This window comes from Somniosus microcephalus, chromosome 22 (assembly GCF_052327205.1).
Source record: "Somniosus microcephalus isolate GS21.2 chromosome 22, FLI_Smic_1.0, whole genome shotgun sequence".
Taxonomy (NCBI): domain Eukaryota; kingdom Metazoa; phylum Chordata; class Chondrichthyes; order Squaliformes; family Somniosidae; genus Somniosus; species Somniosus microcephalus.
This window is the reverse complement of record NC_141008.1, coordinates 21,597,167-21,614,970: the sequence shown is the minus strand read 5'-3', so window position 1 is coordinate 21,614,970 and position 17,804 is coordinate 21,597,167. Positions and strand designations below refer to the sequence as shown.

At 49.0% G+C, this 17,804-nt stretch overlaps 1 protein-coding gene across 1 annotated transcript in view; it reads right to left on the bottom strand.

The window, feature by feature from the left end:
- Positions 1-242: 242 nt before the first annotated feature.
- upk3b (uroplakin 3b) overlaps positions 243-17,804 on the bottom strand; it is a 38,566-nt gene continuing 21,004 nt past the window's right edge. Inside the window, exons 2-6 of the mRNA XM_085964290.1 lie at positions 15,528-15,686; positions 11,071-11,305; positions 9,538-9,626; positions 6,846-6,975; positions 243-5,379 (exon numbers count right to left, since the gene is read on the bottom strand). Coding sequence (XP_085820416.1) covers positions 5,259-5,379; positions 6,846-6,975; positions 9,538-9,626; positions 11,071-11,305; positions 15,528-15,686 — 734 coding nt within the window. The 3' untranslated portion in view covers positions 243-5,258. The remainder of the gene's footprint in view (positions 5,380-6,845; positions 6,976-9,537; positions 9,627-11,070; positions 11,306-15,527; positions 15,687-17,804) is intronic.

The following is a 17,804-nucleotide window of genomic DNA, read 5'->3' as shown; positions in this document are numbered from 1 at the left end:
CGCCTTAAGTTCTTATGAAGATTCAGATGAGGAAGAAAACTGGGAAAGGGCCAATGCGAACTAGAATGTTCTGATGGAAAGCAGGTTTCCTCCACTCCCCTCCGCGGAATGTGCACAGCTTGTTACATAAAAGCCTGCAGGAGAATGGGAAGGATTATAACCGTCAAGGCAAGTGTGAGCGACTGTTTTCCACTCATCCACCTGTTCATAGTTAAAAGATAAATTGACAAACCAGTTTGAACTGCTTTTTCATATTTTATTTTAGGAATAAACTTACATTCTTCACATGCTATAATCCCCACAGCATTCATATTGGCCAAAAGTCATGATAATAGAACAATAATATACAAAATTAATAGATAAAATATTATTCTGAAGAAGTAAGATCTGTTAGAACAGGGCAGTTCTACTGGCACCTCAATCTGCCACACACCCGAAGCTAGTATTTTCCACTGGCGATGTATTATACAGGTTGGTTTAACATGTTTATTTTAAATGGGTTAATGCCACCGGGAAGCACTGAGCACTCTCACATGAGAACTGCAGCACTTCTGTGTTCAATGAGCTCTCAAAGCACAATATACATATGGTGTAAAGGGCTTTCTCGAACAATGTCACGTGACAACACGCTCCTCCGCCAGACTCCTGGGCCACTGCAGCTTGCTCTGCTTTTCCTATTTTTCCTATTTCCCTTTCAAACTACAGGAAACTTTGTGATATCCGGCACCGACGGGACTGAGCTGTTGCCGTTAGATCAAAACTGCCGGACATGTTGAAACATACAGAGATTTTCAGCTCCGTGAGAATCAACAAACCCTGTCAGCTTCAAAACAGTCGGCTGCAGCTTAAAAGCGTCTCTAGCTGAAACTGTTGCTTAGCTACAGACCTTGCAGAGCCTGACTGGTGAAAAAAAAGCAACGAGAAGTAAAAATACTTATAGGAAACGGCTCCTGAATTTTGCCGGTGGATAGAGCTTTCCGGACTTTTAACCTCCGGATAAACCAAAGTTTCCTGTAGCTCCCCTTCGCTATTCACGCGCGCTCTGGTGACTCGTAAATGCCTTTGATTTCTCTCATTAGTCCTCCTTTTATCTGCTGCTAACATCATGTCTGTCATTCAAATCACCTCCTGTCCTCCGGCCTAGCACTTCACAGGTCATTCCATTTCCTGCGTCTGTATTTTGTTCCCCCCACACCCCACTTCCCCGTCTCCTGTTCTGTTTTAAATGCTGCTCATCTGTAATATTTCCCTGTCTTGAAGGGGCAAACAGTTTGAATCGTTGACAGCTGGCTTTCTAGCATCTGTGGTGTTTTGGATTTTTTTTGCTCTTTACGAAAGGATGGTGTTTGGATGGTAATACTATTCACAAAGCTTCTTGAGGGTGGGCTTCCTTGAAAGACATGTTGGATAATCCCCTGGAGTCCGCAATACACCCGACACCCCCTGGAGTCCGCAATACACCCGACACCCCCTGGAGTCCCCAATACACCCGACACCCCCTGGAGTCCGCAATACACCCGACACCCCCTAGAGTCCGCAATACACCCGACACCCCCTGGAGTCCGCAATACACCCGACACCCCCTGGAGTCCGCAATACACCCGACACCCCGTGGAGTCCGCAATACACCCGACACCCCCTGGAGTCCGCAATACACCCGACACCCCCTGGAGTCCGCAATACACCCGACACCCCCTGGAGTCCGCAATACACCCGACACCCCCTGGAGTCCGCAATACACCCGACACCCCCTGGAGTCCCCAATACACCCGACACGTTGACCTGTCCTTCTCTTGATGCAGATCAACCGGTTGAGCTTTTCTGATATTTTCTGGTTTTATTCATTTTATCAGCACGGTGGCATAGTGGTTAGCACTGTTGCCTCACAGCATCAGAGACCCGGGTTCGAATCCGGCCTCGGGCGACTGTCTGTGTGGAGTTTGCACATTCTCCCCGTGTTTGCGTGGGTTTTCTCCGGGTGCTCCGGTTTCCTCCCACAGTCCAAAGATGTGCGGGTTAGGTTGATTGGCTATGATAAATTGACCCTTAGTGTTAGGGGGATTAAATACGTGGGGTTCCAGGGATAGGGTGGGATATGTGTTGGTGTTGGTGTAGGGGTTACGGGGATCGGGTGGGATATGTGTCGGTGCAGGCTCGATGGGCCGAAATGGCCTCTATCTGCACTGTGGGGTTTCTGTGATTCTGTGATTCCTGGGTACACCTCTTCAGTTTTTGCTACAGGAAACTCTTTTTTATCCGGCACCGACGGGACCGGTGTGGTGCCGGTTTATCAAAAAGTCAGGATTACAGAGAGTTATAGTTAAAAGGTACGAGAGCTCCGTACACAGCAACAAATCCAGGCTTCCCTGTTGCTTCCCTTAACAGGTGCAAGAAGCCCGGCCACAGACCAAGCATCCCTGTTGCTTAGCAACAAGTGCAGGAGCCCCCGATTACACAGCCAAGAATCAAGAAACGGCCACTAATATGAAGAAAAACTTAACTGAACCTACTCCTGAATTTTGCCGGTTAACCGAGATTTCCAGTTGTTTGGGTGCCGGTAAATCGAGAGTTTCCTGTACATTTATAATCTATTTTCTCCCTCTCTAGGTTCCCAACAGTTGACTATGCATACATTCCCTGGACAAGTCAGGCCAGCTGCCTGCTCCTTGACCTCTCCTAGTGCCAAATCAAGGAACAGCCCAGGGTGACTCTACCTCAGATATTTCCTCCTTCGCTGTGGGGCTGGAGGCTGGCCTGGGCGAGCTATCTGCTTTGGCTGACACAGCTGACTAAATTTACCTTGTGGGAAAGGTGTGGGTGCTAACTCACGTTCTACCACTGTCAGACAGTGTGTTAGAATACCAAGGCCCCTCCTTATCAATGACACAGAAATTCTTAAGAATAGCATGAATATAAAGCTGGGCGTGTTAGATACAGAACTCTTTGGAAATTCAATCAGAATTTACACATGAAATTACGATAATGTGGACTCCTGAATTCAAGAGCTTCCAATGTCTAACTATAAAAGCTCAGATAGAGATGCTGCCATGCTAATATTGTGCTAATGCCAAAACATATATAGGAACACAGGAACAGGAGTTGTTCATTTAGCCCCTCGACACTGTTCCGCCTTTCAATGAGATCATGGCTGATCTGTGACCTAACTCCATATACCCTCGTTTCCCCCATATCACTTAATACCTTTGTTTAACAAAAAGCTATCAATCTCAGATTTAAAATTAACAATTGATCAATTGCCATTTGTGGAAGAGAGCTCCAAACTTCTACCACCTTTTGCGTGTAGAAGTGTTTCCGAACTTCACTCCTGAAAGGCCTGGCTCTAATTTTTAGACTCTGCCCCAGTCCGAGACTCCCCAACCAGCGGAAATAGTTTCTCTCCAGCTACCCTATCAGTTCCCCTTAATATCTTGAAAACTTCGATCAAAATGTAGTTGGACGTTCAAATGTATTTTCACTTTACAGCATTAAGCAAGGGTTTATCTGAGATCACTTGCAAAAGGTTGAAAAACAAAATGGAAACATGAAATGAGAAATAGTTCTTGCCTTCCACAGACCATACACAATCCACTCTATCATAGTCTCTGCCCAACCCACTGAGTCTCAACCAAATCTCCACAATATCCATTTGGTCTTAGATCCTTCTTTATTCATCCTTGACCTATTGCCTTGCTTGAGATGCAAAGACATATACGTTCAAAACTCCCCAATTTGCAGCTTTCTCCAAGGCATTGGAAAACTGGAGAACAGCCTCAGCATCTAGAGCCATTTGATCTGAATTTAAAGTAATGGTCAATTTTACAATCTAGCATTCCCCAGCACAGAGCTACAGGAAACTTTTGATTTACCGGCACCTAAATAACCGGAAATCTCGGTTAACCGGCAAAATTCAGGAGTAGGTTCAGGTAAGTTTTACTTCATATTGTCCTTGCCTTCCTCGATCTGTTGCTGTGCAAGGGTGTGGCTGCAGCTGTTGCTAAGCTACAGAGACGCTTGGAACTTGTGGCCATTGTTCTGAACCTGTTGCTAAGCGACAGGGTTTGTTGCTTTATACGGAGCTCTCATCTCTCCGTATCTTTTACTATAGCTTTCAGTTATCCGGAATTTTTGATGAACCGGCACCACGTCGGTCCCGTCGGTGCCGGATAAAAAAAAGTTTCCTGTATATATAATCGGAGTACATCGTGGAGGTCACCAGGCCTGATTCACAGCCTGCTGGGATTTCCGTCCCAAACTCCCAATGTGTTCTCTGGTCACATGAAGCTCTGTGCCAGCAACGTTTGAGATTAACCTCTGACCCAGCAGCATAATGTTTAAAAAATTCTAACAGCTAAAGATCACTTTAACTGTCCAGAAAATATTTCAAGCGGAAGAAATAAAACCAAAAATCACAAAGTAAGTAAAGCTGGGAGGGAACGGGGTGTCAATGGGGCGGAGAAGCATTTAAATGTTTTATACATGCAGTACCGTGTGTCTTTAGTTCACAAGGCTTCAAGGAAAACTGAACTGAACCCTTACCTTGGCACAACGGCCCAGATACAAAAGGGACTTCATCTGGGCTCCAGGCACTGGAGGAAGTGAAAGACTTGCTCTAGATCAGCAAGCAATGTATTGGCCCATTTACCTGCCCTACTGCTAAGGCAGCGTCTCAGATACGCAGAAACGGCAAGAATTGGGCAGCAGCTTTCGTGTCTCGTAAAACAACCCCTTTATACTTGGTTAGGCAGTGCAAAACATTAGTCCAGTCAAGGACACGGGAAGAAAAGAAAGTGAGAATAAATCAAATTCTTCTAACCTCTCGGTTACATTAATCATTGTTTCATTTGGAATCTAAACCAATGGGAGGAAGAAACAATCCGTTAATCAGGACGTTGGTTTCCTCTTGGAGTAAGAGTTAAAATGGGGCCTGAAGCCACAATGGCAGCGAGTGCTGGAGTGGGGGAGAGAGGCTTAAAACAATTGCTCCTCCACTGCAAATGAAGATTTTCTGTCACTTTGCATTGTATTTATGTTCAGAAAGAACACCAGCACTATTTTAAAGGTGGCTAAGTTAATCCTAGGGGTTCCACTCAATGTCTGGATCATCAGCATAAGGACACTTCATCTTTCCAAACACTAACACATCGAAGTTACACGGCTGGTTCACTGTCAATGTGAAACCAGATAGTAGGTGAGGTTCACAGGGAGGAAGGAGGCTGTTGGATTCCTGTACAGTCCATGGCTGCACCGTGCGGATTGCCTTAGAACTTTCTCTGAGTGACGACGTCCTGTTTGTTCCGCATGGTGTGAGTGTAGTATTTGCGGAGGGAGCCAGATATAGTTAGAGGTTCTGGGAAATTGGACATGCCAGACTTTTTGCAACTGTAATGAAAAGAAACATACGTGAGAGTCAGTTTCTGTTTATACATTGTGTGGAATGGATCCATTTCACTGAATCAATGAATAACAGAACATCAAATCTGAAAAAGTCTGGCATCTGAGAAAAACATTGTTTTTTTAATGTTTATACTTTCTAATTTTTTCCTAAAGATGCTAACTCACACCAGTGTTACAGATCTCAGTTACACTCATGTATCTTAGCCAAACGACCACTCTTTGTGTGGGAGTCTAGACAGTGAGTATTGGCGAGCTATTTTGAAGTTCATCACAGCCATGCTCACCTATGACCTATCTTGACATCCATACACTGATCACCAAGATAGCAGCCAAAAGCAGGACCCTTGGCTGTTTCTTTTTCCTCTCTCTCGCTTAGCAGCAGTGAGGGATTTCATAGGGGGCTCCATCGCCACCCCAACTGAGAGCAGCAGGATGGAGCCTGGAGCTCTTCTGGTTGCTGTGGTTCAGTTCCACACTTGGCACTGCACTTGCTGACCAACCCATGGGGGCATTTGCAAGAAAACTATTCTGTTCAATGAGCAGCTCAGCCCTGTATGGGACCAGGAAATGGGACACAATCTCCTTGAAGTCACTGCTTCTAGTGGGCCATGTATGTTTTTCACTCTCACTGACTTAGGGTTGCCAACCCTCCTGGATTGGCCTGGAGTCACCTGGAATTGAAGATTAATCTCCTGGACACTGCGGAGAGCAACCCAGGAGTAAATCATAGGAGCATTAAACAAATTGTGTGGGTTTTGTTTATTAGTTATAAAAATATAAGAGTTGGGGAGAAAAGGCTGTTTGACAGTCAAGAATCATCCATTGAGTCATGAAGAGTGACATAAGAAAACTACTAGGCACTTGGTCTAAGCGTTAAACAAAGCTTTAATCAACTGTTTTACAACATGGATGTCTAGTTGTGTCCTTCACTAGTTTTTGTTAAGAATGTCCTGCGCGAGCTGGGCCCGTGCCCGAGTATTTATACTCTCCCTGGACTGCGCCACCCGTAGGCCGCTCAGTATTATTTCATAAGTCTTTCTTTCATGAATGACTGATTCATGTCAAAGGGTCTGTTTGCTTTCCGTTTGGCGTGGGAAGATGGTGCACCATGAGGATGGGCGTGTTAGGCAGCCAATGGTGGGAGTGTGGCGGTCGGGCAGTGGGAGGTGGGACTTCATGTAATGAAACCGCCAGGGTTAGCTAACCTACGCCGACTCCCCTCTGTTTATTCAATCTCCTGGAGGAGTGAGACACCCCATGCAACATTCGCGAGATGAAAGAAACTGAGTTCGTCCTGGGAAAAGAAAAGGACACAGGATTCGGGAAGGGGGGAAAACCACGATCTGCCATTGGGAAATTACCCCGGATAACTTGACATTATTCAGCATCTGACAGCTGACACCGCCTCCCGTGGACAGAACGGGATGGGAGCTTCACAGTGTTTAACTTACCAAACCAGGGCGAGCATGGCCGCAAACAGTGCCAACAGCAGGAAGAGCAGAACGGCGAGTATTGTCGTTATGACAACCATCCCCCCGGTGCGACGTCCAGGTGAGGTGTCAAGGCCACTGGGATCCACAGCTGGAGATAAAAGCAGCAGTGATAATGTTTTAAAACATACCACAGAGATCCACTCCCGCAACCCCCCGCCCCCCGCAGAAGATTCTGGAAATACCCAACCAAACTGACAAAGTAGTTAGATCCGAAAGCGAGAAGCCATCGGTTCTCTTTTCCAGATGCTGATGGATCTTTTCTGTTTTTATTCCAGATTGCCAACGTTCCCAGCTTGTTCCTTTCATATCCTTTACAGAAAATTAAGCTATCACTTCGGCCACTTTTAAATTGGTTTCAACACAAGTGGCTCTTGAGCTAGAGACTAAAACATCATTTAAAAGGGAACAGGATAAATATTTGGAAAGGAGAAATATAAAAAGATCTTTGGGGGGTAATGGGGTTACAGGGGAGAACATCAGCACCGGGGCCCGAATGGCCTCCTCCTGTGCTGTAATTTCTTATCATTCTACAAAATGTCTCCTTTATCGAGTGGTTGAGAAATGTTGGTGCTGAGCTGAGTTTAGGGTGATGTGCCCTGTGAGAAATGCTCAAAACACGAGGCCCAACTGTCCCTTTGTGCGATCTCTCAGTTTGGCTCTGGTTGGTCTGTGCTGGCCTGTTTTGACCTGTGACGTCCAAGTACAGACTGGTTCTGACTGAGGCTCCCAGGTCGGAGCTGTCACCTTCACACAGAACCGGAGTCCAAGGAGATAGGGAGAGAGAGCGGGCCTGTTAAAAGTGGCCGACTGTGGAGCCCGACTGCACTTTATGAAGTGCAGGGGGATTCAGGTTGTAGTTTCAGGGTGAATGTCTGTGCATTAAAGGATTACTACTAGTTACAGGTGGGATGTTGGGGACTTTTGCCTATCACCAGTTACATATAACCAGACTATCACTGAGTTATTGTATTACTGTTGATTATGAGGGGAATCTGAGTGTTTCCAGTATTACCATTAGTTAATGGTGCAATTTTAGTGAGTTACTATTAGTTACTGATGGAATCAAGTTTCGTCCCACCGCTGGATCCCCCCCTGCGAATTGCTCCTCCGCCCTCGGTATCCCCTCCTCTCCGCCCTCGGTATCCCCTCCTCTCCGCCCTCGGTATCCCCTCCTCTCCGCCCTCGGTCTCCCCTCCTCTCCGCCCTCGGTCTCCCCTCCTCTCCGCCCTCGGTCTCCCCTCCTCTCCGCCCTCGGCCTCCCCTCCTCTCCGCCCTCGGCATCCCCTCCTCTCCGCCCTCGGCATCCCCTCCTCTCCGCCCTCGGCATCCCCTCCTCTCCGCCCTCGGCATCCCCTCCTCTCCGCCCTCGCTATCCCCTCCTCTCCGCCCTCGGCATCCCCTCCTCTCCGCCCTCGGCATCCCCTCCTCTCCGCCCTCGGCCTCCCCTCCTCTCCGCCCTCGGCATCCCCTCCTCTCCGCCCTCGCTATCCCCTCCTCTCCGCCCTCGGCATCCCCTCCTCTCCGCCCTCGGCATCCCCTCCTCTCTGCCCTCGGCATCCCCTCCTCTCCGCCCTCGGCCTCCCCTCCTCTCCGCCCTCGGCATCCCCTCCTCTCCGCCCTCGGCATCCCCTCCTCTCCGCCCTCGGCATCCCCTCCTCTCCGCCCTCGGCATCCCCTCCTCTCCGCCCTCGGCATCCCCTCCTCTCCGCCCTCGCTATCCCCTCCTCTCCGCCCTCGCTATCCCCTCCTCTCCGCCCTCGCTATCCCCTCCTCTCCGCCCTCGCTATCCCCTCCTCTCCGCCCTCGCTATCCCCTCCTCTCCGCCCTCGCTATCCCCTCCTCTCCGCCCTCGCTATCCCCTCCTCTCCGCCCTCGCTATCCCCTCCTCTCCGCCCTCGCTATCCCCTCCTCTCCGCCCTCGCTATCCCCTCCTCTCCGCCCTCGCTATCCCCTCCTCTCCGCCCTTGCTATCCCCTCCTCTCCACCCTCGGCATCCCCTCCTCTCCACCCTCGGCATCCCCTCCTCTCCGCCCTCGCTATCCCCTCCTCTCCGCCCTCGCTATCCCCTCCTCTCCGCCCTCGCTATCCCCTCCTCTCCGACATCGGTATCCCTCCTCTCCGCCCTCGGTCTCCCCTCCTCTCCACCCTCTGTCTCCCCTCCTCTCCGCCCTCGGTATCCCTCCTCTCCGCCCTCGGCATCCCCTCCTCTCCGCCCTCGGCTTCCCCTCCCCTCCGCCCTCGGCATCCCCTCCTCTCCGCCCTCGGCATCCCCTCCTCTCCGCCCTCGGCATCCCCTCCTCCCCGCCCTCGGTTTCCCCTCCTCTCCGCCCTCGGTTTCTCCTCCTCTCCACAACAGCTGCTGGCATGATGCCACGAGCAAAGATACTCAACTGCAGGAGGCCCAACCTTTATAAAAGGTACATGAAGTAACGTATACAGATGTCAAGCGGTCAGGCAGCACGTGGTCAAAGCCCCAGGAATGTCTCCAACCAGAGCTGCCAACCCTGGTGCTTGTAGCAACATGAGTGAGCTCTACCTAATTAGCTCATTTCATTTCACCCTCCCCGCCCCTCCCAACACAGTCACGGCTCCACTTTCTATTTACTGTAGAATAAGGATCATCGGCCTCTATAACACCATCAACACTTACCGTTTAACAGCTTGATCTCCTTTGACCATTCTGTTTCCCTGACAATATTGGGAAGAGTTATATCAGGATTAAGCAAAATATACTTCATTCTAAAAATAAAAACAAAAATAAAAGGTTAATACTGAGATATCCCCCCCACCATCACAAGTTACTTTAGTGGAGCAGATGGCCTGGCACGGAACAGTGCTCGCAGGGAAACCGCAGGGCCGGAGCTTCCGGCCGCCATTTCCCGTGCGCACCGCCCCTAGATGGGGATGTCCAATTTGGCCAAATGATTGGGCCCATCAAATAGAGGGATGTGAAGGCTCAGTGGGTGGCTGTGCAGACCCACACCGAGCACACAGGGGCCCCAGGCTCGATCGCTGGCCTGTGCGGATTTAGCTGATCTTGGTCAGAGCTTCGTTCTGCCGGGCGCCCCTCTCACGCCAGCCGTGACTTGGGGGCAAAGGGCTGAATACTGTGCTGCTGGGCTCAAAGCTCAGCACAGCCGGCAGCAGCAACTGGCCCCCGCCACCACCCTGCCCATTTCCTGTCACTGCAGCGTCACTTCACCCCTCGTTGTGGTTGTGGAAGATCATCTCAAGGCAGATCACGGTCAAGGACCATCTGTCCCAAGCCCCACCGCTTTTTTTGGTTTTTGGGTCCATCAAAAATGACAATCCTGGTCAGCACCTTCCTGAGAGAAAACTGATGGGGAAAGAAAATGGGCCCCAACCATAGAGTGCTTTAACTGGACATCAGTGACCTGGCAGCATACCCATCGACTTGCCCCACAGCTTGAAGTATTTGCTTCAATGGGTCTACTAACCCTTTCACATCCAGCAGGAGACTCACGTGTGAGATTAAGATCTGCCTCTGGATCGCAGTCTTTTGAGTGCGTATGTTGAAAAATCATGAGATTTCTCTTAGTTTCTCATGCTACAGAACAAGGGGAAAGGAAGACAGTGGAGTTGAGACCATCCCGGAATCCGCTGCATCAGTCAATGCCCTCTATTAAAACCTGCAGGCCCCATAACTTTTAATGGGGGACTGTTCACTCGCTAGGGGTGCTGGGATAGCCTCACCTCCATAGTGCTTTTTCTGTTTTCTTTCACTCTGCAACACAAGGCAGAACGTGAGGCGAGAAAGAGAAAGAAAAAAGAGAAGGAGAAAAATAATCCATGTTTGCATTTCTGCTATCCCTCGAGGCCCACATTTTTATTGCACGTGAATGGCTCGTAACCGTCAGCCGTGTTTCATTGGTAGCACGCTCACCTCTGAAGGTCGTGGGTTCAAGTCCCACTCCAGAGAATTAAGCACATAATCCAGGCTGACACTTCAGTGCAGTACTGAGGGAATCTCTTGGATGGGATGTTAAAACCGAGGCCCCGTCTGCCCTCTCGGATGGACGTAAAAGATCCCACGGCACTATTCTCTCTTAACCACACTGTGTGTTCATATCTATTGCAACTTGAATAAAACATACACCTTAGCATTCACTACTGTCTATAAAAAGAAACCTGACCGATGAACATCACTTGTGGCTCTTCTTACCTGAATGTCCCACCAGTAGCTAACGGTCCATTGCAATTTGGAGTTCTACAGGGCACTTCTGACCCGACTCGCAGTGTGGAGATCTGACCAGGGGCAATGATTGGTGGACAACTGTAATTGCCTCTTTCTGTTTTAACAGTGAGGTAAAAACCATTTGTTTTCATGGAAGCGTTTTGGAAGGAGAGTGGCTTAGGATCCACAAATTTGTTTTTCCTGCTGTCAAAGTTCGAAACTCCTAGGTTTGAGAAGGAATAAAACTGTCAATCAGTCAATTCATCCCTTTGTAAATGCAGGATCCATGAGATTGAGTTGAATCAAATATGTGCCATGGTATAAAACACTTCAGAAAACAGGTTATGTTCACCATCCATTTCATGCTTCCGTTCACTTCAATCATTCGCAGTTCATTCAAGAGTCTAAATGGGATAGAGGAGCAAAGGTATCTAGGGGTACACATTCACAAAACATTAAAAGTAGCAACACAAGTTAACGAGGCCCCAAAAAGTGCAGACAAAGCACTGGGGTTCATTTCTAGAGGAATAAAATTGAAAAGCAACGAGGTTATGTTAAACCTGTATCGAACCTTGGTTAAGACCGCACTTAGAGTACTGTCTACAGTTCTGGTCTCACTACAAAAAGGATATAGAGGTACTGGAGATGTTGCAAAAATGTTTTACAAGAATTATACCATAACTAAGAGGTTATAGCTATCAGTAAAGACTGAACAGGCTGGGGCTCTTTTCTGTAGAAAAGAGAAGACTGAGGGTGAACTAATAGAGGTCTTTAAAATTATGAAGGGGTTTGATAGGGTAGACGTAGAGAAGGTGTCTCCACTTGTGGGGGGATCAAAAACTAGGGGCCATAAATATAAGATTGTCACTAATAAATCCTATAAAGAATCCAGGAGCAACTTCTTTACCCAAAGAGTGGTTAGAATGTGGAACTCGCTATCACAAGGAGTAGTTGAGGCGAATGGTTTAGATGCCTTTAAGGGCAAGCTAGATAAGTACATGAGGGAGGAATAATAGAAGGATATGCAGATAGGGTTCGATGAAGTAGAGTGGGCAGAGGCTTGTGTGGAGCATAAATACCGGCATGGACTAGTTGGGCTGAATGGCCTGTTTCTGTGCTGTAAATTCTATGTAATTTTTGCACAACTGGAAGTAGCTATCAAAACAGCGCAGTGTTGTAATTAGGGTTTCAGTGGAACATGCTGCTGGGCATGTAGAATCTCTGTGCCTTGTCCGTTTCAACTGTGCAAGCAGCCAGCAGCACAATTAGATTCTGTCCTTCCAAACATGTGTGAGTCTAGAGATAGCATCTTCAGCTCTGCTAACACTACAGGGAAATACCAGTTATAGCCTTGGTAGTGGTAGGAGCAATTTGAGATGATGAATTAAAAGTGTCACACAAGTGTATTGATTTAAGTGTGATTTTTCCTATAACATATTGGTATCACCATAGTGAATACACCTAGTGACAACATTGCAGAGTACTGTTGACAAGAGATAATGGCTTGTATTTCGCATCGTCAACACTGAGTTGCTCATGAAGCTTCTCATCCTGGTCCCTTCTGCAATTGGGAACAAAAGACGATGTCACATTGTATGGACAGAGACACACGATTGGGAAGAATATCCTATTCTGGCAGTGCTCAGGTGTAGTGAGGAAGAATTTGAGGGCAGAGACCCGTTGCTTCAGGTATCAGATCCCCACAGCCCTACTTCCCCAAACTGAGCCATCACCGGTAGTAGACACAGGCCCAAGACAAGGATGGAAATCAGGTGGGAGGGAGGGTTCCCAGCCTCACCCGGCTCGCATTCTGCTGTACCCGCTTGAAAAAGCCGTGTGTGGGAACCCTCTTCAGACTGGCGGCTCTGTGTTGTTCTTGGGGGCGTGGGGAGAATGGCATCCCAAAGATACCAGCAATATTGAATTTGTAACCCCTCCCAGAACAAACTCTGGGCCTAAAGGCTTTCTCCCCAGCAGAGGCCAGAAGGCCCTAATGCCAGCAGCCAGAAGCACAGCTGCAGGTCTCATCCAGCTCCTCATTCCCCCCACACCCTGGGTACCCGTTCCCAGTGCAAGGCCTGTCCAGGGGGGGTAGGCCTATGCAACCAAGAGGGCATGCACCCAGGAGAATAGAGTCCACTCTCCCCTGCCCCCCCCCCCCTCCCACTATACAGGCACAGCGCACCTCTGTGATGTTGCATGTCTCTGGCACCCAGCAGGGGCCTGGGGAGGAAAATCATCCCTTGTATTTCTTAACCTTTCCATATCGCACAGAGCCTGGCTTCTATCATTATACTGTGCTATCGTTGTGTAAGATTGTCGGAACACTTATAAATTAGATAAATAATGGCTGTATTAATAGCCCCTACGCCCCCCCCAGAATAAAATATGCCCTCCCTCCCACATTCTGATATGTGGCCAAGCAGTGCTTAAAGCCTGCCAACGTTTAATTTGCCACCTAACTAGTTGTGCATCCGACTCTGTTTTTCCCATGCGAGCTGTGTGGAAATTTCTTAATGAAAAGCGGATGCCATTGTGGTGATTCTCCGAGCTCACACTACTGACAGGGAACCTTTTTTTTTATTCATTGATGGGATGTGGGCATCGCTGGCTGGCTAGGCCTGCAGTTAGTGCCCATCCCTAATTGCCCTTGAGAAGATGGTGGTGAGCCGCCTTCTTGAACCGCTGCAGTCCATATGGTGTAGGTACACCCACAATGCTGTTAGGAAGGGAGTTCCAGGATTTTGGCCCAGTGACAGTGAAGGAACGGCAATACAGGTCCAAGTCAGGATGGTGTGTGGCTTGGAGGGGAACTTGTAGGTGGTGATGTTCCCATGCGTCTGCTGCCCTTGTCCTTCTAAGTGGTAGAGGTCGCGGGTTTGGAAGGTGCTGTTGAAGGAGCTTTGGCGAGTTGCTGCAGTGCATCTTGTAGATGGTACACACTGCAGCCACAGTGCGCCAGTGGTGGAGGGAGTGAATGTTGAAGGTGGATGGAGTGCCAATCAAGCGGGCTGCTTTATCCTGAATGGTGTCGAGCTTCTTGAGTGTTGTTGGAGCTGCACTCATCCAGGCAAGTGGAGAGTATTCCATCACACTCCTGACTTGTGCCTTGTAGATGGTGGAAAGGCTTTGGGGAGTCAGGAGGTGAGACACTCGCCGCAGAATTCCCAGCCTCTGGCCTGCTCTTGTAGCCACAGTATTTATATGGCTGGTCCAGTTCAGTTTCTGATCAATGGTAACCCCCAGGATGTTGATAGTGGGGGATTCAGCGATGGTAATGCCATTGAATCTCAAGGGGAGATGGTTAGAGTCTCGCTTGTTGGAGATGGTCATTGCCTGGCACTTGTGTGGTGCGAATGTTACTTGCCACTTGTCAGCCCAAGTCTGAATGTTGTCCAGGTCTTGCTGCATATGGACACGGACTGCGTCAGTATCTGACGAGTCTCGAATGGTGCTGAACAGTGTGCAATCATCAGCGAACATCCCCACTTCTGACCTTATGATGGAGGGAAGGTCATTGATGAAACAGCTGAAGATGGTTGGGCCTAGGACACTGCCCTGAGGAACTCCTGCAGTGATGTCATGTGATTGAGATGAGTGACCTCCAACAACCACAGCCAACTTCCTTTGTGCTAGGTATGATTCCAACCAATGGAGAGTTTTCCCCTTGATTCCCATTGACTTCAGTTTTGCTAGGGCTCCTTGATGCCACACTCGATCAAATGCTGCCTTGATGTCAAGGGCAGTCACTCTCACCTCACCTCTTGAGTTCAGCTCTTTTGTCCATGTTTGGACCAAGGCTGTAATGAGCTCAGGAGCTGAGTGGCCCTGGCGGAACCCAAACTGGGCGTCAGTTAGCAGGTTATTGCTGAGTAAGTGCCGCTTGATAGCACTGTCGACGACACCTTCCATCACTTTGCTGATGATTGAGAGTAGACTGATGGGACGGTAATTGGCCGGGTCCGCCCACTGGACTTATTGGGATGCTGCGAGTTCCCGACGTGTGCAGCCGCCAGTACCAAGTGCTGCCAGCAGAATGCACTCGGAAAAACGGCCCTAGAAATTTCAGCCTCCAGCGCTCCAGGAGTGAAACACTGCACAGCAGGACTGGGATCTCGGGCAGTCTCCCAAATTTCTGATACACGCTCCCGGCACACAGAACTGTGCATCGGAGGCTGTGACACGGAAGATTGAAATGTGCCCCTCTGCCTTTTTTAAAACAGAAATTCCACGTATCCCCTTACCCGGGTGCCTTGTGAGGCGGAGACATTCGTTAGTTATTAAAGTTTACAGTCAGTTTTCACCAGCCATAAATAAAGCTAATTCCAGAAACCAGGCTGTGATCTCACCACCCACCCCAACTTGGCAGGAGGTGGCGAAGCCAGCTACTGTGTATGGTCATTTCCGAGGAAAAGCCACGCAAGACTTAATAGCAAGATACTCACCAGTTGCATTAGCCACGACCAACCAAACATCACAGCTGGCGCAGTTCGACTCGATGTCGAACACGCAGAGGGGCTGTTGAAGTGCAACCGTTGTTTGAGTGATTCTCCCCAGTATTCTGCCCGGCACAATTTCAGGAACATAACTGACTTCGGCTGGAACTGAAAAAAAAGAGAAAACCCCAAATGAATACTGAGTGTTCAGGAGCGTTCCAGTCGGAACCAGCAGGTCGAAGATGCTCAGTAACTCACTCCATCGGAACCAAATTAAAGTTCATTAAGACACACGCCTCCCACACTTGCTGGAAAAGTAACTCACTCTCTGGCCAGGGCTATACTGTATTCAAATGTACACTGGCACTCCCATTGTCATTGGTGAAGGTGCAATTATGAGGCTTCTCTATAGCTTATGCATCTCACCAACAAAACAGGTTCTGCCTGTCCCTTTTCCCAAATTAAACACCTAAATATTCCCATTATTAAACAAGATGTGTTATCTTTATTTCCTATTTTGCCCTGTTTTCTCTGCTTTTTTCCCTTCCTCTCCTGATGGTAATGATTGATACTGGGAGTAAAGTTCAACCAAGTCATTAAGCCAATCCCAGTTGAGACCGAAATGTCACATTGCCAAGGTCGACAGACCAATCTCAGTTGAAAGCAGCATGCCCAATGCCAGGTCAATGCCACTTGAAATCAAAATGCCATCAAGAGAATGCCGGCTGAAACCACAGTGCCAGTAGCTAAGATCTCAGTATCTTCAAGGCTTCATACATTTAGTAATTTGCATAACTCTTGGAATTATGCTAATTCTTCTGAGATACGCGTAGTTCAAGGCTCTGGAATGAAGACACTCACTGCTTGAGCTCACCCATGAAGAATGGGCACCTGGCTGAGGTACAAGAGGGCAGGAACCCTCAAAGTGAATGTAGCCAAGCACGAGTCAACACCTTCAGTAGAGGAGGGGAGCAAACAACTAGTGGACATTTCAATGCGATATTTGTGCTAGGCAGCAGGCAGCCCTGTACTCCAGCAGGCAGCCTCCTAATCCAGCAGGCAGCCCTGTACTCCAGCAGGCAGCCCTGTACTCCAGCAGGCAGCCTCCTAATCCAGCAGGCAGCCCTGTACTCCAGCAGGCAGCTTCCTAATCCAGCAGGCAGCCCCGTACTCCAGCAGGCAGCCCCGTACTCCAGCAGGCAGCCTCCTACTCCAGCAGGCAGCCTCCTACTCCAGCAGGCAGCCCCGTACTCCAGCAGGCAGCCCCGTACTCCAGCAGGCAGCCCCGTACTCCAGCAGGCAGCCTCCTAATCCAGCAGGCAGCCTCCTAATCCAGCAGGCAGCCTCCTACTCCAGCAGGCAGCCCCCTACTCCAGCAGGCAGCCCCCTACTCCAGCAGGCAGCCCCCTACTCCAGCAGGCAGCCCCCTACTCCAGCAGGCAGCCCCCTAATCCAGCAGGCAGCCTCCTAATCCAGCAGGCAGCCTCCTAATCCAGCAGGCAGCCTCCTAATCCAGCAGGCAGCCTTGTACTCCAGCAGGCAGCCCTGTACTCCAGCAGGCAGCCCTGTACTCCAGCCTGATTTTGTGATATGAACAGCTGGCAGGAGGCTCTTCACCAGCATATACTTGGACATTGGCCCTGTTGCCTCACCTTGGCAAAACCACACAACTTATATCAAAGTAGCAACCGATGTAATTTCAAGTTAATTCTCCAATGCAGAATTTTCCCCCATAAAACAGAAGTTGGTCTCCTGTGTCATGGACAAATTATTTTTTTAATTGACTTTTTGTGGTAAACCACTGTTTGTATTCCACTGTGTACATGCCTGGACATGCCTCGGCTGACTCCTCCCACAAGTCTTCTATTCCTGTTTTTGCCTCTCTATTTCTCTTGCTCTCCAATTCTTTCGATGAACATCTCTCTTCTGTCTGTATGTCTCTATGCTTCTCATACATTTTCATCATCATCTCTATCTCTGTTTTGTCTCTGTCACACTCCCTTTCTATAAGTGTCCCCTTCCCTCTAACTTCTTTCTCTTATCAATACCTCTCAGTTTAATTACACCTCTCATACACCTCTTCCTTTCTAGCTATATGTCTCCCCTCTTTTTCTTTCTCTATATCACTCACTCTTTCCTTTTCCTCGTCTGCCATGGAGACCTGGAGCCAAACAGGGCACCTGGCCTGTAATGCATAGGAAGAGGAGAAATTATCTATTGGCCCAGTAATTCCGGGCCCAACGCGTGAGTAAGGACGGGGTACTCACGCGTGTGCCCGGAGGAATT